Raw genomic sequence first — 15,769 nt, 5'->3', positions numbered from 1 at the left:
AGTTTCCATCCTCAGTGCCAGTGAGCTGTGCCAGAATGGGTATTTCTGTGCCTGCTGCCTGCAGAGGGGACCTTCGGGGCAGATAATGAGCTTTGCAGGGCCAGGAAGGTCACGGCTGCTATCCCATTACCTGCCCTTGGGTTTCATCCTCTTAGAGCCATGCAGCAGTGCAAGAAAAGAAGCCAGCACGCCAGCTTGGGGTGCGGGTTAGTTCTGACTGGCAGGAGGCTTCAGCTGGAAGCTGAGTGTGAAGGCAGCAGGGCAGGGTCTGCCCGTGGGCTTTGCAGCCGTGGGTCACGGCCAGCTTTGGACTTTTCGGGGTGGGGAGAGGAGCTGAGTTGTTACCAGAGAAGGGGGTGTGAAGTGCCCTGGAGATGTGCTGCCTGGTCTTGCATCTCTCCGTGTCTGTCCGTGCAGCCCTGTGGGGACTGTGGCTCCCGGGAGGAGGAGCTGGGTGTCCCCATCAGGCTGGGGGATGCAGGATGAGAGCACAGCTAGAGATCTGGGGGGGACAGGCCCTCCCTGCCTGCAGTCAGAACCAGCAAAGCCAGTGACATGCTGTGTTGCTCCACGCTTGCAGGACCACGTTCCCATTGTGGTGCCAAGGATGTACAGAGGGCTCTGCCCCTCTCCTTTCCTGGGAGGAATTCCCTCCCGCTCTCCTGGCTGATGCTCCAGCCTTGGTGCTGTTGCAGTGTGGCGCTTGTAGGGGAGTGTTCATGGAGCTCAGGGCAGGCAGTGTGACAGCACTGTGGAGCTGCTGAGGGCTTCAAATGGAAGTCCAGAGGACGAGAAGCTGATGGTGTAGGATGAACCCTGGGTTCAGTCAGCCTGGGTCACAGTGTCCCCACTGTTGGCTGCCTGGTGGCACAGGACAGGGACACTGGGTGTCCTTCAAGGCATCGTTTAGTGCATCCATGAGCCCTCCTTCCCTCATGCATGCATCCCTGCGGCTGGTGCATCCTGCTCCCCAGAAAAGGTCCCATCAAGGAGAGGGCCTTTGGCCATGGTGAACACCTTACAGGGGCCAGGCCAGGCCCTTTGCTGTCTGCTGGGCTGTGTGGTTCCGGGGAGGAGCTGGCATCCTTGTCACTGTCTCCTTGGAGCAAAGGGCTTGCCAGCTCCTGTCTTGGGCATCCTTTCCTGTCTGTGACTGTCACCCCAGGGACCATCATCCTGTCCGGCTTATCTGTACCTGCAGGGTTGGGGATGGAGGTGGCTTCTGGGGATCTTGGGGCATCCATGAAGAGCTGGGCTGGACCAAGGCTTGTGTGAGCCCAGCCTGGGCTCCCGTGGACCAGCGATGGGACCAGGGACAGGAGCAGGCTGTGGCATGGTCAGCCAGGCTGCCAGGGGAGATGAGACATCATGAAGACTTTGTGGTCTTAAGGCAGTTTTCTGTGTTGCAGTTGTCTCCTTCGAGATGCTTCATGTTTGGGTGGTCAGAGCTGAACTGGTTTTAGCCTCATGGATATGAGGGATTGTGCAGAGCTCTGGGATATCATGTCGGAAAACCAGGGTTGTGGGACATGAGGAGGGAGAGTGGTGGGGAGCTAGCTCTGGAGTCACCAGGTGCCAGCACTGGCTTCACGAGGAGCTCCCAGGGTGCCGGGGCTGTGCCAGGTGCTGACATGTCCCTTCCTTCTCCTCCCCAGGCTTGCCGCGATTTCCTCGACTTAGCCGAAACTCACAGCAGAAAATGGCAGCGGGCGCTGCAGTATGAGCGGGAGCAGAGGATCCGGCTGGAGGAGACCATCGAGCAGTTAGCCAAGCAGCACAACAGCTTGGAGCGAGCCTGCCGTGGAGCCCCTGGCCTGTCCTCCAGCAGCACTGGCATCGCCAGCACTGCCAAGGGTGAGTGCTACCAGGCTGGGCCGCGACTGGGGTCTGTTACGGGGGCAGAGCCCAGTGGGGATCCCGGGGATGGACAGGGGCTCCTGTCTGCTCTTTTCATAGAATCACAGAATGGTTTGGGTTGGAAGGGACCTTAAAGGTCATCCAGTTCCAACCCCCCTGCCATGGGCAGGGACACCTTCCACTAGACCAGGTTGCTCCAAGCCTCATCCAGCCTGGCCTTGAAGACATCCAGGGATGGGGCATCCACAGCTTCTCTGGGCAACCTGTCCCAGTGCCTCCCCATGTTGTCTGGGAAGAATGTCTTCCTGATATCCAATCTCAATCTCCTTCTTTCAGTTTAAACCCGTTACTCCTTGTCCTGTCACTCCCTGCCCTTGGAAAAAGGCCCTCCTAGGCACTGGAAAGGGCTCTAAGGTCTCCCCGGAGCCTCCTCTTCTCCAGGCTGAACAAGCCCAACTCTCCCAGCCTGTCCCCATAGCAGAGGTGCTCCAGCCCTCGGAGCAGCTTCGTGGCCTCCTCTGGTCTCGCTCCAGCAAGTCTGTGTCCTTCTGCTGTTGGGGGCCCCAGAAAATAGACTCAGCAGCTCCCAGCGAGTCGGCAGGGATGGGGAGGATGCAGAAGGCAGTGCCCTGTGTGCCTGTGGTTTTGTTTTTAATGGATCCCATTACACCATAAGTGTCCCTCTTTGTCCTGCTGCTCCTTGCTTGGGGAGTTGGATTTCCCTAAGTTACAGGTGTAGGAGAGGGCTGTGTCCCCAGCTTGCCTGTGCTGTTTTGGACTATTTCAGTAGCTGTGACCTTCACCAGTGGGCACATCTCCGGCTGCTGCAGGGCAGCCATGGTGCTTGGAGGAAGCGCAGGATCCCCTGGCGCTGCCGCGTTCCCGGTGGTGGTGGCATGGCTGGGGTTTGTTTGCTTTTCATGAGAGTTACTGGGCTATAAAATCTGACAGCTTTGCATATTTGTGCCAAATTTCCTTCCCTGTGGGAGGCATAAGTTAAATCTGGTAGCCAAAAACTGTGAATAAGACCTTGTCTTATTTTTAAAGGATATATAGACTCAAGGGAGAGAGTAGTGGCTGTTGGGTGGTGACAGCAGTGCCAGGCGCTGCTCTTGTTTTTGTACAGCCTCAAGGAAACAGCCTCAAGTTGTGCCTGGGGAGTTTAGATTAGGTATTAGGGAGAATTTCTTCATGAAGGGGCTGGGGGCACTGGAACAGGTTGCCCAGGGAGGTGGTGGAGTCACCATCCCTGGAGGTGTTTGAGAGACATGTGGATGAGGTGCTGAGGGACGTGGTTAGTGGTGGGTGGGCAGTGTTGGGTTAATGGTTGGACTCGATCTTAAGGGTCTTTTCCAACCTGAATGGTTCTGTGATCCTGTGGTGCAGCTGGGGAGGGCAGGAGCGAATTAGGTGTAGGGACAGACACACATCCAACCCGACGCCATCACACGGGGTTAGCCAGCTCCTTTGAAGGGGTGTGGGAGCGGTGCAGCGCAGGAGGTTGCTGAACCCTGCCAGGAAGCCGAGCTAGCGGCCATCCTAGCCTCTTCACCTGTGGCAGAGCGGGGAATTCAGCCCGCGGTGAGGCTGTGTGTGGGGAGCAGCAGGGGCAGGAGCAGGGCAACTGCACCAGGTCTCAAAGTCACCGCAGTTAATGTTCTGGCGGGGTGAGAATGTGCATGGGGCCAGCAGTTCAAGCTCCCGGCTTCGTAACCATCTCTCCCACCACAGCAGGGAGGAGAAATGATTGTAAGTCTGGGGATGGAAAACCCAAGAGCTGTGAAGTGTCCCTAAGCATCACCTGAAACATGTGACTTTTTTATCGCATTTGAACCCAAACGGGGTTTCCTGTGCTGTAGTGGTAGCTGCCTTAAATGTGCGAGTTGTGTGTGTCTGGCTAAGGCAGCCTGGTGGCACTTTGGGAGGTGCCTCCAGCATGGCAGGGAAGCCTCATGTGCCTGGATTGTAGAGCAGGACATGGGCTGGCAGGACACATCCTTCCCTGCTTTTAGGAGCTGGAGATCAGTACAGAATCCTTTCATCTTGGAGTGGGATGGAGAGGAGGGTGAGAAGCTGTAAAGGGAGCCAGTGCTGCAGGAGACACAGCGGGAGGAGGGTGGGCTCTGGGGACATGCTGGTGCTTGGTGGGTTCAGAAGGGAAGTGCCAGCACCCGACATCTTGAACCCTTTGTGCCGACAGGGAGTGTGCAGTCTGCAAAAGGAGAGGCCAGTGATGAAGATGAAGAGACGGAGTATTTTGATGCCATGGAGGATGCACCAGCTTTTATCACTGTAACTGCAGACCCCAAGCACCACAGGTATGAGCCCCCGTCCCAGCGCAGTGCATCGCACGTTGCAGCCTGGTCAAACCTGCTGAGGGTGCGGGAAGAGCAGGGGGTGAGATGGTTTCCTGGAGTTGGGCTTGGGCTGGAAGGCAGCATCCTCTCCCGAGGGGTTCTCTGCCTGCATGTCCCCCAGCAAACCATCTGCCTCTGCCCCGGGCTCTGTACTGTGCCCGGCTGCTCTTGCATCCCTGGAGTGAGCAAGGCTGTGGATGGCCCCAGCTGTAGCAAAGCAGGCAAGGAAGGGCAGACGTCAAGCCTGTGCTGCGGGAAAGCCAAGTCCTCTGCCCCGGCAGCTGACAGGAGCTCGAGGGCAGCCTGGGCAGGAGTCTGGGGGGAGATCCCTTGGAGCCTTGGGCAGAAGCGGGGAGCAACTTGCCGCCTTTGCCTTGACTTGCTCTTATGCTTTCCTGGGCATCTGTCTGGGCTGGAGTCATCTGTGGTCTGAACCACAGTCACACTGCTGGCCTCATTGGCAAAATCAGAGGCTCTCAGTGCTGAGGCTGGGACACTCCACACTGCACTCCCTCCAGCAGCCTCCATCACCCCACTGCCTTCCCAGCAGCACCCTGGGGTGGTGCAGGGAGACTCTCCGGGTGATGCTGGCTGTGCTGCACCAACTCTGGCTTTTCTCTCCCTTTCTCTGCGCTTCCTTGTGCTCACCAGCCAGTTCTTGCTTCCCCACAGGCGTTCGGGCAGTAACCTGAGTGGGGCCAGCGAGGGCCACCCTGAGGACTGGAACCTGGAGGACAGTGTGAGTTGGCCGGGCAGGGTGGGAGGGATGGTCCCGCGGGATGAGACCAGGGGAGAGGAGGAGGCTGTTGGAGAGACTCTCCGTCCGCATCCCTCCTGTGCCCCCAGGATGGATTGCTGTGAGCCACGGGGGGGGGACAGATATCAATGGTCTTACAGCAGCTCCCCACACTTCCCTTAAGGGAAGCAGGACAGTGTTGGTGGCAATTGCACTGTTATTTCCCCCATGCCCTGGAGGACAGGCTCTGGTGATGCACCCAGGGATGCTCCCCCTGTGCACAGGATGCGTCCTGAGCTGTGGTTGCTGCTCCTGGCTCTGGTTGGGCCGTGCTGCCTCAGTCTGGCTTAACTTGTGCCTCTTCTGGTGCTTCTGCAGGTCTTTGAAAGCTCAAATCAAAGCAGCTACAATGAGTCCACTTGTAAAGATCTCCTGCCGAAGAAAAGGAGACGGACTCGCATCCCCGACAAACCCAACTACAGCCTTAACCTCTGGAGCATCATGAAGAACTGCATCGGCAAAGAGCTCTCCAAGATCCCCATGCCCGTAAGTGAGCCTGCCCCGGCAGCGAGGCCCGCGGAGAGTCTGCTGCTGTGGTGCCAGCGCTGAGGGTTTAGTTTGGGCACAGCCTTTGGCTGTGCAGAGGATTTGGATTCGGCTCTGGGTGGCCCTGCCAGGTGCCGTGACAGCACAGCAACCCGAGCAGGACAGGAGCACATCACCAGTTGCCAACCTCGCCTGGGGGGGCTGTTTTTAGCGCTGGCAGAGCGCTCTGAAACCACCTCACTCCTCTCCCCAGCCCTGCTCAGCAGCACCGATGTGTCCTGGCTGCTCAGTTCTGCTGGCTCAAATCCCCTGCAATTTATTTGCCCCCTGAAACTGCATTTTGCCCCTGAAACTGTCCGAGTGCTGCCCAAGAGTTAGAAGGCTCAGCAGCGCTGCAGGGGGCTGTCCTCAGCGGCACGGGGTGCAGTGCTGATTGCTGTGGGGAAAACGACAGATGCCATGGCTGTTGCATTAGGGACTGTTTGAACTGGGTGAGCTCTTTCTTTGGGACTGATCCCTTCTGTGCTGCCTGTGGAGAGCCCTGGCAGCTTGCTCACACGAGTCTCAGGGCAAGCTGGAGCAGAACAACGTTGCCCGAGTGTCCTCTACAAATCCAGCGGGTGCAGGGGGAAGGAGGGAACCAGGACACCTTGAATGCCAGAGGATTCAAGTGTTTCGCCCAGGGGACACAAGAAGAGACCTTGCTGCTGCTCATGCTTTCCCCAGCATGTCTCCTGGGGTCACGATGCTCAGGGAGCAGCCCCACCAGCACTGGCAGCACACCAGGGCCGCGTGTCACCCCAAGGACCCAGAGTGCCTTCATTTTCCTTGAAAGAGTGGCCTGCAGTGAAGGGGGTGCCACGGGGGCGATGTACGGCACTGCTGGCTGCTGTGGGGTTTGCTCCTTGGGGTGAAGCTTCTGGTGGGTGGTTAGGAGAGGGTTTGCAGGCAGGGGTCTGGCTGAAGGAGCCGCCCTTGCATGGGCTGCCACAGACAGTAAGTGGGATGTGCATTATATCTTGCAGATAACAACTCTGTGCCTTGTGTACCCAGGCGAAACACTGCCCACGCCACAGCTCCCCCACAACTGCAGCCCCTGTTTTTTCCAGGCAAACCAGCCTTTCCCAGCTGCCAGTTTTCCAGCAGGTCTTGGCCAGCCCAGCAAGCAGCATGGATGGGACTGGGTGCCATCATAAGGAACCCATTTCCCCAAACCCCATGCAGTCCTGTCAAGCTTGGGAGAGCTGTAAAACAGCTGGGGGTGTCTGGGGGTCCTTGCAGCGCTGGCTGGAGTGGAAGTGGCTTGGCAAACTGTGATCCATAGCCCTGGACCTGTATTTGGGGTCCTTCCTTCTCTGGATAAAGGGGAGGGGCATGTTGAAGGGGCTTGGATGCTGAATTGATAGTATTTCATCTCCTCTTAAAGCAGTGCCTGACACTCTCCGAGTGACAGCAATGAGCTTCTCCCTTCCTATTTCCCGCCAAGGTACACAGCTCAGTGCCGTCCGTTCGCGTTTCCACAGCAGCATCGATGTCCGATAAAGGTGTCATGGGTACAGAAATAAGTTCAGGATGTGAAATATCAGCAGCTGTCGGTGCCTGGGGAGAGGGAATTTTATACCTTCCCTATCAATCAGATAATTCCGGGAGCTGTTAAAGCTGAGTCTAACCCTGGGAGCAATATGTTCTGCTCAGGCAGCAGCCCCTGATGCTAGCTCGGGGGATGTAATTGCTCCATCCCCTCCCTGGGGCGAGCGGGTCTGGTTTCCCAGCTCTGCTGTCTCTGCAAACTGTTCCCTAGAGCTCTGGGTTGTAAGGAAGGGGCTTGGCCCAGCATCGGTTGCTCTCTGTCTCTCCTCTCTGGATATCTGTACAGGTACGGAGGCAGGGAGATGCTTTGCACCTCCAGGCTCAGCGGCACGCAGCAGGTTCAGCCTGCTGCTGAAGGTATCGGGGCAATGTCATCTCCTCTCACCAGGCATTTGAATTCTCTGTCCGTAGCGTGTGTGCTCAGAGCACAGGAGAAGTCACAGCTCCGTGCATCCAGACAGTGGTGCCAAATGGGGGCTGTCCAGCTGACACTGTGGTAACCAGAGGAGGAGGAAGCGGAGCTGCCGGCTCGTGGGGGCTGTGTGGGAAGTGGTTAATTATAGTACAGACCACCAGTGAGCCTGTTGTGTGCTCCGAGCGTCGGGAGTGTCTCTTCCCATGTGCTTCACCCGATTCTTGGGATATTAGAGGCATTTCCGAGACCCCTGAGCCCTTCCCGGGTACGTGATGGACTGAAAAGACACTCCTCGATTTTCCTTCGGAGCAAACAAACCTGCAGCATTGACAGGGAAGAAAGCACCTTTAGGGGTTTTGCATTTTGGGTGGGTTCATCTTCTTCCGTGGAAGGGTTTTGCTTTGCTGCTGCGAGCAGGGCTGGGAGAGAGGGTGCAGCTGCCGGCTTTGTTCCCGTGCTGCCTGCGTCACTCCCGGGAGTTACCTCAAGCCCGCAGTGATTTGCTTGTCTGTATGGATGTGGTGCTGCCCTCCCTGCACAGCTCCCTCCTTCTTGGATGCTGTAAGATCCCTGATACTTCAGTCCCTGAGCAGAATGATCTGGGGTTTGTTTTCTTTAGTATGAAATACGTAACTTGGCTTATAGAAGTGTTGCTCCCATCCTTCAGCCATCTGCTGCTTCTACAGTCTATTCCTTTGTTCTGAGCCGAAAGCAGAAAGGGAATTTCATATGGTTGGAGGCAGAAGACCTTTGCGACAAAGCGTCTCCATCTTCCTTTCACTTGTTTTTTAATATCAACTCTTTTCAGAACAGAAGTGTTGCTAACATCAACCGTTTGGTTTTTCCCCGGGGGGTTGCAGCCTGTCCAACCTGTCGGCGCACGGCAGCTTTCTGACTGACAAAGCAGTGACTTGGGGGTGGGAGTATGACAGATCTCCCCACCGCTCCCTGCCCCATGGGGCATTGCCAGTTCGGGTGCTGTCGTGGGGCTGCAGTCCCAGGCGTGGGGAGACCCCGAAATGGGGCTTCTCAGGGTTTTCAGAGTCACTGGGCTGCAGCTGGGATGGTTCTGCAGGAGGCGATGGAGGGCGGCCCAGGGAGCAGCACACGCCTGCCCCGTGGTGCCCCTTGGTTGTGGCTGTGGGATGCTGGGCGGGAGGCGGGGGGAAGCTGGTCTGAGGCTGAAGCTCATTTTGGGCATCACCAGAGCAAGGTGATACCTGGGACAATAGCTGATCTCATGGGGCTGCTGGACGCCCAGCACATCCTGTCTCAGCTGGGGACTTCAAAGCCTTTGTGGCATGGTTCAGGGAGCACAGCAGAACATGTGCTCTTCCCTTCATGTGACACTTGTGTGATGCTGCAGAGGCAGCACGCAGGCCGCGTGTGGGCAGCGTGCAGGTAGTGTGTCGTGGCACATCCAGCCCCGTGCTGTGAGCTGCCTGTGGGGCTGCAGCTTCGGTTGGGTGCCATTTCCATCCATCCCGGATCCCTGACCCTTGGAGCATGTTGTGCTGTGCCAGAGAGCTGAGCACGTGGGATGCTGGTGGTTAACAGGGCACGGGGTGGGGGAAGAACGCAAAGGGTGAAGTGTCCAGCTTGGCATCTCCCCTGCTTTGCTAACCCTAACTCGTTCCCCTCCAGGTGAACTTCAATGAGCCGCTCTCCATGCTGCAGAGGCTGACGGAGGATCTGGAGTACCATGAGCTGCTGGACAAGGCGGTCAAGTGTGAGAGCTCCATGGAGCAGATGTGCTTCGTTGCTGCGTTTTCTGTGTCTTCCTACTCGACGACTGTCCACCGCACTGCAAAGCCATTCAACCCACTCCTGGGGGAAACCTATGAGCTCGACCGGCTGGAGGAGTTTGGTTTCCGTTCCCTGTGTGAGCAGGTGAGCCAGGGGCTGCAGAGGAGCTCTGCGTGTCCACCCTGCTGCTGGTGTCTGGCCGGAGCTGCCCTTCCTGGAAGGAGACCCGGCCTCTCCTCACACTGAGCCTTCTTCCTGGCCAAGACACCCAGTGGGTTGGTGTTGGCCGGCGCAGCAGCAGGCAGAGCCCAAGCCATTTCTCAGAAGCAGGACAGTGTGCCCGTGCCGGCGTTGCAGAGCGGGAAGTGGGGAACAAGGGGAGGAGAAAGGTGTCCATCACTGTCAGATGTCCTGGCAGCCTGCCTGGGGCTGCTGTCAACACTTGAGCAGGAAGGGAGCAGCTCTCCTCACCTGAGCTCCCTCCTTGGCCATGCCAGTGGTGCCTGCGAGCTCTGGCACAGTTCCTCCCTGTTCCAAGGTGTCTTTGGGCTGGAGCGCGTCTCGGGGTCTCATTTCTTTCTCTTGGACTGAACGTTTTTAGTTTCAGAGCCTGGGGCCAACCCGAGAGCCTCTGACAGCCCCACGCTCTGCCCACAGGGCGCATCTGGCACACGTCGCTCCAACAGCAGGTCTTAATTAGAAACCTGCAGCGCTGGATGAGTTGTGACCTGTGAAGAAAATGGACTGTTGAATATACAGCACACTGTGCTGGCCCATCCTGGATTCCTGGGGAGGGATGGGGCCATTCATCAACCCTTGCAGGCAGGAACAGGAATAAACTTTATAATTAAATTATCTTAAAAGTATTAAGCATTGAATCTACTCAATTTGGAAAGTACATCATGTTGGTGGGGCTCTCTGTTCCCCAGGGGGTGGCTGTGCTGCCGCAGGGGCAGAGTGACCCTCATGTCTTTGTGTTCAGAAGCATCAAACAAAATCACAAACCTCTGTCTCTCTGCAGAGGCTGATGAAGGTCCAGGATCTGCAGAGCCTTTCAGCAGACTGTGCCCCAGAGCCCCCCAGACCTTTTGGTGGGGGCGTTGCATGGGAAAAGGGTCTTTCTGCTAATCCAGGCATGCCGTGCTCCGTGATGCTCACAGCACATGTTGGATGTGGGGATGGAGTGCACTGGATGTGCAGTGAGGAGGCTCAGGCTTGCCCTTACACCCCTGTGTTCCCCTGCCATGGTTTGGCTTGTCTCTGTCCCTCATCATCAGCACCTCCCAGTCACGCCCCTTTGTACCCAGGTTTGGAGCAACCGCTGGTGGCAGGTGTCATGCTCTGCCGTCAGCTCCTCACAGGACATGTAGGTGCAGAGAGAACCCCTCCATGGGAATGGAATGGGTGCTCGAGCTTGGCAGACTCTTGCAAAGCTCTGGGCCAAGGCAGAATGGCACTTCCCAGCACCTCCTGGCGCCTTCAGTCTCTGGGCTGTGCTGTTCCGGGCAGTGATGTTGAACCGGCTGTGTGGGGTCTCCTGGAGATGTGGCCCCTTGCTTGTGACAAACAGAAAGGTGCTTCAGCAGATAATCTCCAGTTCCGAGATCAGAGGCAGCGGCATCCCTCTGGGCATCCCTGTCACTTTGCTGTGAAGATGACAGAGCTCAGATTCAACACAGCTTCACACCTTCACCTCCTCTCGTCCCACAGCGAGTCCCCGTCCTGCTGCACAGCCATCTTCCCCAGCTGGGTTTATGTACAGCCGAGAGAAACGGGGGTCTGTTCTTCAGCACCTCCCTGGTGTGCTGTCACCCAGCTCAGCCTGGTGTTACAGGAAGCGGATGGTTCCTTACCGGGATGCTTGGTGCATCCCGCAGCACCCCTCACCCTCCCAGGGTACGGTCAGAATGAGAGGGTGGCTTTGTTACCCTCACTGCAGCGATGCAGCCCAGCGCTGCGCGTCGGGTACCACCGGACCATGACCATGTTACTCCCACCCCTTGCCATCCCTTTTCTCATTCCCTCACTCTGCTTTTCACCCCCTGCTTCCTCCATCCCTGCCCAATAAATAATCTGCCTGGAATTACTTTTTCCAGTTAGCCCCGGTTTTCCTGCATCTGTACCCAGATTTGGTCTTCCTGGCACCTCCACGCTAGCTGAGCTGCAAGCCAGGCTGAACCCTGGGTCAGCCTTCCTGCATGTCCCCAAGTCTCTCCCTCACTGCACGGCACACGAACTTAATCCAAAATGAGGTTTCCTGGAGCTTGGAGCCAACCTGCTCCCTCGGAGCGCTCTGGAGACTTTGGTGCGCGAGTGGAGCCTCTGCGTCTCCCTCACGGAGCCATCCCCAAGGAGTCGCTGGGCACCAGCAGGACGTTGCACGGCGAGGCGTCGGCGATGCCTCTTGCCCTGGTGCTGCAGTTGGTGTGGGCAGCGTGGGATGGGCAGACGGACGCCCTTCCTGCTTCTCTGAACCTCCTTGGATGCCGGGGGTGCTGCTCCACCCACCAACGCGCTGAGTGAAGCACTGAGCGTCTTGTGCCTGAAATCCTGTTACCCACATAGGATTTTCTCCCGCTGGTGACAGTGGGATGTAATGGAGAGGTTTTTGCTCTGCTCACGTTCGGAATCCAGCAGTTTGGGGCGCTCAGTGGGTAACTACACTGCGGCAAACGATCGCGGAACGTGGTGGCGTGGCCGGTGGGGCCTGGTGGCCATAGGATTCCCAGTGAGGGGCGGCGTGTGCCGTGCTGGAGCGCCACAGGTTGGCTGGGTTGTCCTGCTCCCACCCTGGTTTTGGTCGTCTTTTCTGGCGCAGGGGGTGTGAGTGAGCACCGTCTGTTCACAGGCTGTCCCTCTTGTGAGAAATGCTCACAGCCTGGTTACTTTGGCTCAGGCAGAATCTCAGTGAAGCCGCATTTTATTTGTGATGGCAGTGGCGGGCGTCCTCACCCCTCGCAGGAGAGAGAGCGCACACCTAATAGCGACAGAATACGTCTTAAATACCCTGATTCCCGCCACATTCAGCCCCCTCCCCTGTTTCCTCCTTGGCTGAGCACTCCAGGTTCCCAGCCCACCCCACGCGGGTTTCGATACTTTTGTGCAACTTGTGCATTTTATTTTTAGGGACAGTACGTTAACACTTTGGTCTATCTTCGTTACATCTTGTTCTGCAATTCTTTATCTTGTTCCCAACCTGTTATTATTTTAATGTTTTCTTTCTCCTGAGATGGTGATATTTCTTCTTTTATTTGACCTTGCCAATTAGCCCTTGTTCAGGTTGATTAAGAAAACAGCTCATGCAAACATGTGATAAAACTGAGGCATAGGACTCATCTGCAGAAACACAAAAAGTTACCTTCTAGGACTGGAATTTTCCATCTGCAAAATCACAAGAAGTTAGTTTCTTACACCATGTGCTGCATCTGCTTGTCCAGCCCAGAGTGTTGGCGGGGCAAAGCCGAAGGCTTGGCTGGGCAGGTCCGTGTGGCTCAGACAACCTGTGGACCTGTGTCCCCTGGGGGTTCCAGGCAGATGCTGGTAGGAACGGCAGTTACACTGGGATTACTGGGGATCTAGGCTGGGTGTTGGCACATCCCTGTTTCTCAGCCCTGGAGAGCAGGGCCATGTCCTGGGTCACAGTACAGTATCATCTCACTGTGAAAGTTACTCAAGTTAAGTTTTTCACACCTGATGCTTTGCTAACGAGCCTTTGAAATTCCTGGCAGGAGCTCAGTGTACCTCCACGTGCTGCCAAGTACCTCACGGAGGTCACGCCAGTGCCCGGGAGAAGACTGGGCAGTGGGGTGTCCTCAAGGCCAGAGCTGTCCTAGGCGTCACGCTGCAATGGCCGAGTGCTCGCCAGGGCTCTGCAGTGCTGGTGGCAGTGACCTTAAGAGCTGTTTCTCCTCTCCCCAGGTGAGCCACCACCCCCCAGCAGCTGCCCATCACGTCTACTCCAGGCGAGGGTGGACGCTGTGGCAGGAAATCACGATCGCCAGCAAGTTCAGGGGCAAATACCTGTCCATCATGCCGCTGGGTAGGTGACGGATGCTGAGGGGATCGGGCCTGCTCTCTCCCTACCCTGCTCATGCAGTACCTCGGAGGTTAAAGCAACGTGCCATCCCTTGGGCTCACTCAGGGCTCAGTGAAGTCCACCCTGAGCAACACGGGAGCGTGGATCTGTGCTCCCAATCACAGAAACCCTCCCAGATAACTCGTCTGCCCTGGAAATAGGAATTGTGTCAGCTGCAAAGGGAATCTGCTGTGCTTGCTGCTAGCACCATAGCGTATCTGCGTTGGAAATATTCTGCTTGCCCATTAATTGATTTCTCCTTAAATGTTATTTAAAGGTTAGCTTGCTGCCTGTTTTAACCCCCGACCTGGCAGCCAGATGCAATAAGCTGCCTCCTTCCTTGCTGAGCGTTCTAGTTGTCTGCTGCCCGTCCCTGGGCTGGGGGCAGCATGCCTGGGGCAGCTCCCAGAGCTGTGCTGGTGCCCAGCTGCACTGGGAGTCAACCAGGCAGCACGTTTCTGACCTGCTCATTCTGGGGGTTGGAAGAGGGCAGAGGCCTGGCAGGTATCGGTGCTCCCTTGCTGTAGCAGGACACGGGGCGTGCAGCAGGGGAGGGATAAATCCAGACCTGGCCTGGTTCGGGGCTGATGCTGGGTGGTGCAGGTAGGGGGTCCAGGTTGGCTCTGAGCGTGGTGCCGGTGGCATGTACTCTGGGGGAGCTGCCTGCAGCCCTGCCCAGCCATCTGCCCTCGCTGAGCCCAGGGCACCCTCTTCCCTGCAGGCGCCATCCACCTTGAGTTCCACTCCAGCGGGAATCACTACGTCTGGAGGAAGGTCACCTCCACCGTTCACAACATCATCGTGGGCAAGCTCTGGATTGACCAGGTCGGTGGCTGTGGGTCCTGGGCGATGGGTTCTGCCTGGCCTCCCCCAGCTCTGGGGCAGGCAGGGGGCTTGGGAGGGCACTGCCCTCTGGGGGTGTATGCCAGCGCTGCCTGGCTCCCCACCTAGCTGCTACTGCTTCCCTGGCAGGGATGGACAGAGGCTTCTTGGAGCTCCTAAAGGCTTTTCCCAAGGCCAGCAGCTCTGTGGGGAAGGGTGGTCACCTGTGTGGTGGGTTTTGCCCTGCGAGCCATGGGGCTGGTGGGGGTGGCTGGGGGGGCTGCAGGCAGAGGGGATGCTGCAGCTGGGGCTGGTTTGTACCTGCACCAACTACGACTAACGCCTGATTTGTCTCCTTGCAAAGTCTCTCACTCGCTGTGGTTCTGTGTCTCTCATCTAGTCTGGTGAAATAGAGATTGTTAACCATAAGTCAAAAGATAAATGCCAGCTGAAATTTACCCCCTACAGCTACTTCTCCAGAGACGTCCCCCGAAAGGTGCGTATCCAGTATCCTTCTGGCAGCCTCGCGTGGGGTGAGACCTGGCTCTTCCCTCTGAGCCGGGCTCAGGGGTTCCCAGCACCAAGCCGGGATGAGTCCCAGGATGGAGCCAAGGAGCCGTGCTGGCACCTCTGATGTGGGTCACCAGGGAGGGTGGGGGGGACCTCCAAACACCGCCGTGTTTTGGCTCTGCATGTGCCAGAGCTGCAGCACTGGGACCTGGGAAGGGTGGGATCAGCTGGGGACCCACGTGCACGGGCAGGACAAGCCCGCGCTCCGCCCACGCTGGCACAGCTGATGCCCAAGGACACGGGGCACCTGGAGGGTGCTCGACCATTCCCGTGCCTCTCCCTGTTCTCTGGGCACTTCCAGAAGCCACCAGAGCCGTCTCCTTCTGCCAGGTGACAGGGGTGGTGAGTGATGCCGACGGGAAAGCCCACTATGTCATGTCCGGCACGTGGGACGAGAAGATGGAGTGCTCCAAGATAGTGCAGAGCAGCCACGGAAGCACCAGCATGGAGGGCAAGCAGAAAACCGTCTACCAGACACTGTCCCCAAAGGTCCTGTGGAAGAAGTACCCCCTCCCGTGAGTCCCCTCCTCGGCGTGGGTGCAGCAGCTGGACGGGGTTAACGGTGTCACCCTGACCCCACTGGATGGAGGGGGCTCCTGTCCCCAGCCCTGAGGAGGCGGGAAGGGGACCAGGACTTGGGTGGCTGGGTGGTTTGTCTGTGACACCAGGAGGGGAGAGCAGGGCCCTGAAGGGGAGGTGGCTCTGGGGGACCCTTGCTGTAGGTTTTAGGCAGCTGAGGGTGCTGGTTGGGTTTTTCCATCGTAGGCTTGGCTTTTAGCTTCCCTGTGTGGAGCCAACGGAGCAGGAGTCTGCTCCCCTCTGAGGCACCCATCGAGGCGTCATCGTTTTTTTGGGAGGCAGCGCTCCCAGAGGACCTCTCCCATCTGGTTTGGGATAGCAGGAGCAGCTTCAGTGGGGCTGGGCTGAGACTCGGGGATGGGGGACTGGGACTGAAGGGCTGCGGGGAGCTTGGCTCGAGGTGGGCATGGCCCCTGCTGTCCTGATGAGCACTCTGCGGCTGCAGGGAGAACGCCGAGAACATGTATTTCTTCTCT

General features: G+C 57.6%; 1 protein-coding gene across 1 annotated transcript in view; it reads left to right on the top strand.

Annotated features, from left to right (window-relative positions):
* The window catches only part of OSBP2 (oxysterol binding protein 2), a gene marked incomplete at its 5' end in the record, with an annotated part of 31,058 nt that overhangs the window by 14,798 nt on the left and 491 nt on the right, over positions 1-15,769 (top strand). Inside the window, 10 exons of the mRNA XM_010158951.1 lie at positions 1,656-1,854; positions 4,058-4,175; positions 4,887-4,953; positions 5,329-5,496; positions 9,146-9,391; positions 13,166-13,286; positions 14,044-14,147; positions 14,545-14,640; positions 15,045-15,229; positions 15,739-15,769. Of these exons, the coding sequence (XP_010157253.1) occupies positions 1,656-1,854; positions 4,058-4,175; positions 4,887-4,953; positions 5,329-5,496; positions 9,146-9,391; positions 13,166-13,286; positions 14,044-14,147; positions 14,545-14,640; positions 15,045-15,229; positions 15,739-15,769 (1,335 nt within the window). The remainder of the gene's footprint in view (positions 1-1,655; positions 1,855-4,057; positions 4,176-4,886; positions 4,954-5,328; positions 5,497-9,145; positions 9,392-13,165; positions 13,287-14,043; positions 14,148-14,544; positions 14,641-15,044; positions 15,230-15,738) is intronic.

Source organism: Eurypyga helias, unplaced genomic scaffold, assembly GCF_000690775.1.
Source record: "Eurypyga helias isolate BGI_N326 unplaced genomic scaffold, ASM69077v1 scaffold24369, whole genome shotgun sequence".
NCBI lineage: Eukaryota > Metazoa > Chordata > Aves > Eurypygiformes > Eurypygidae > Eurypyga > Eurypyga helias.
The sequence above is the reverse complement of the archived record's forward strand: the minus strand, read 5'-3'. Positions and strand labels throughout refer to the sequence as shown.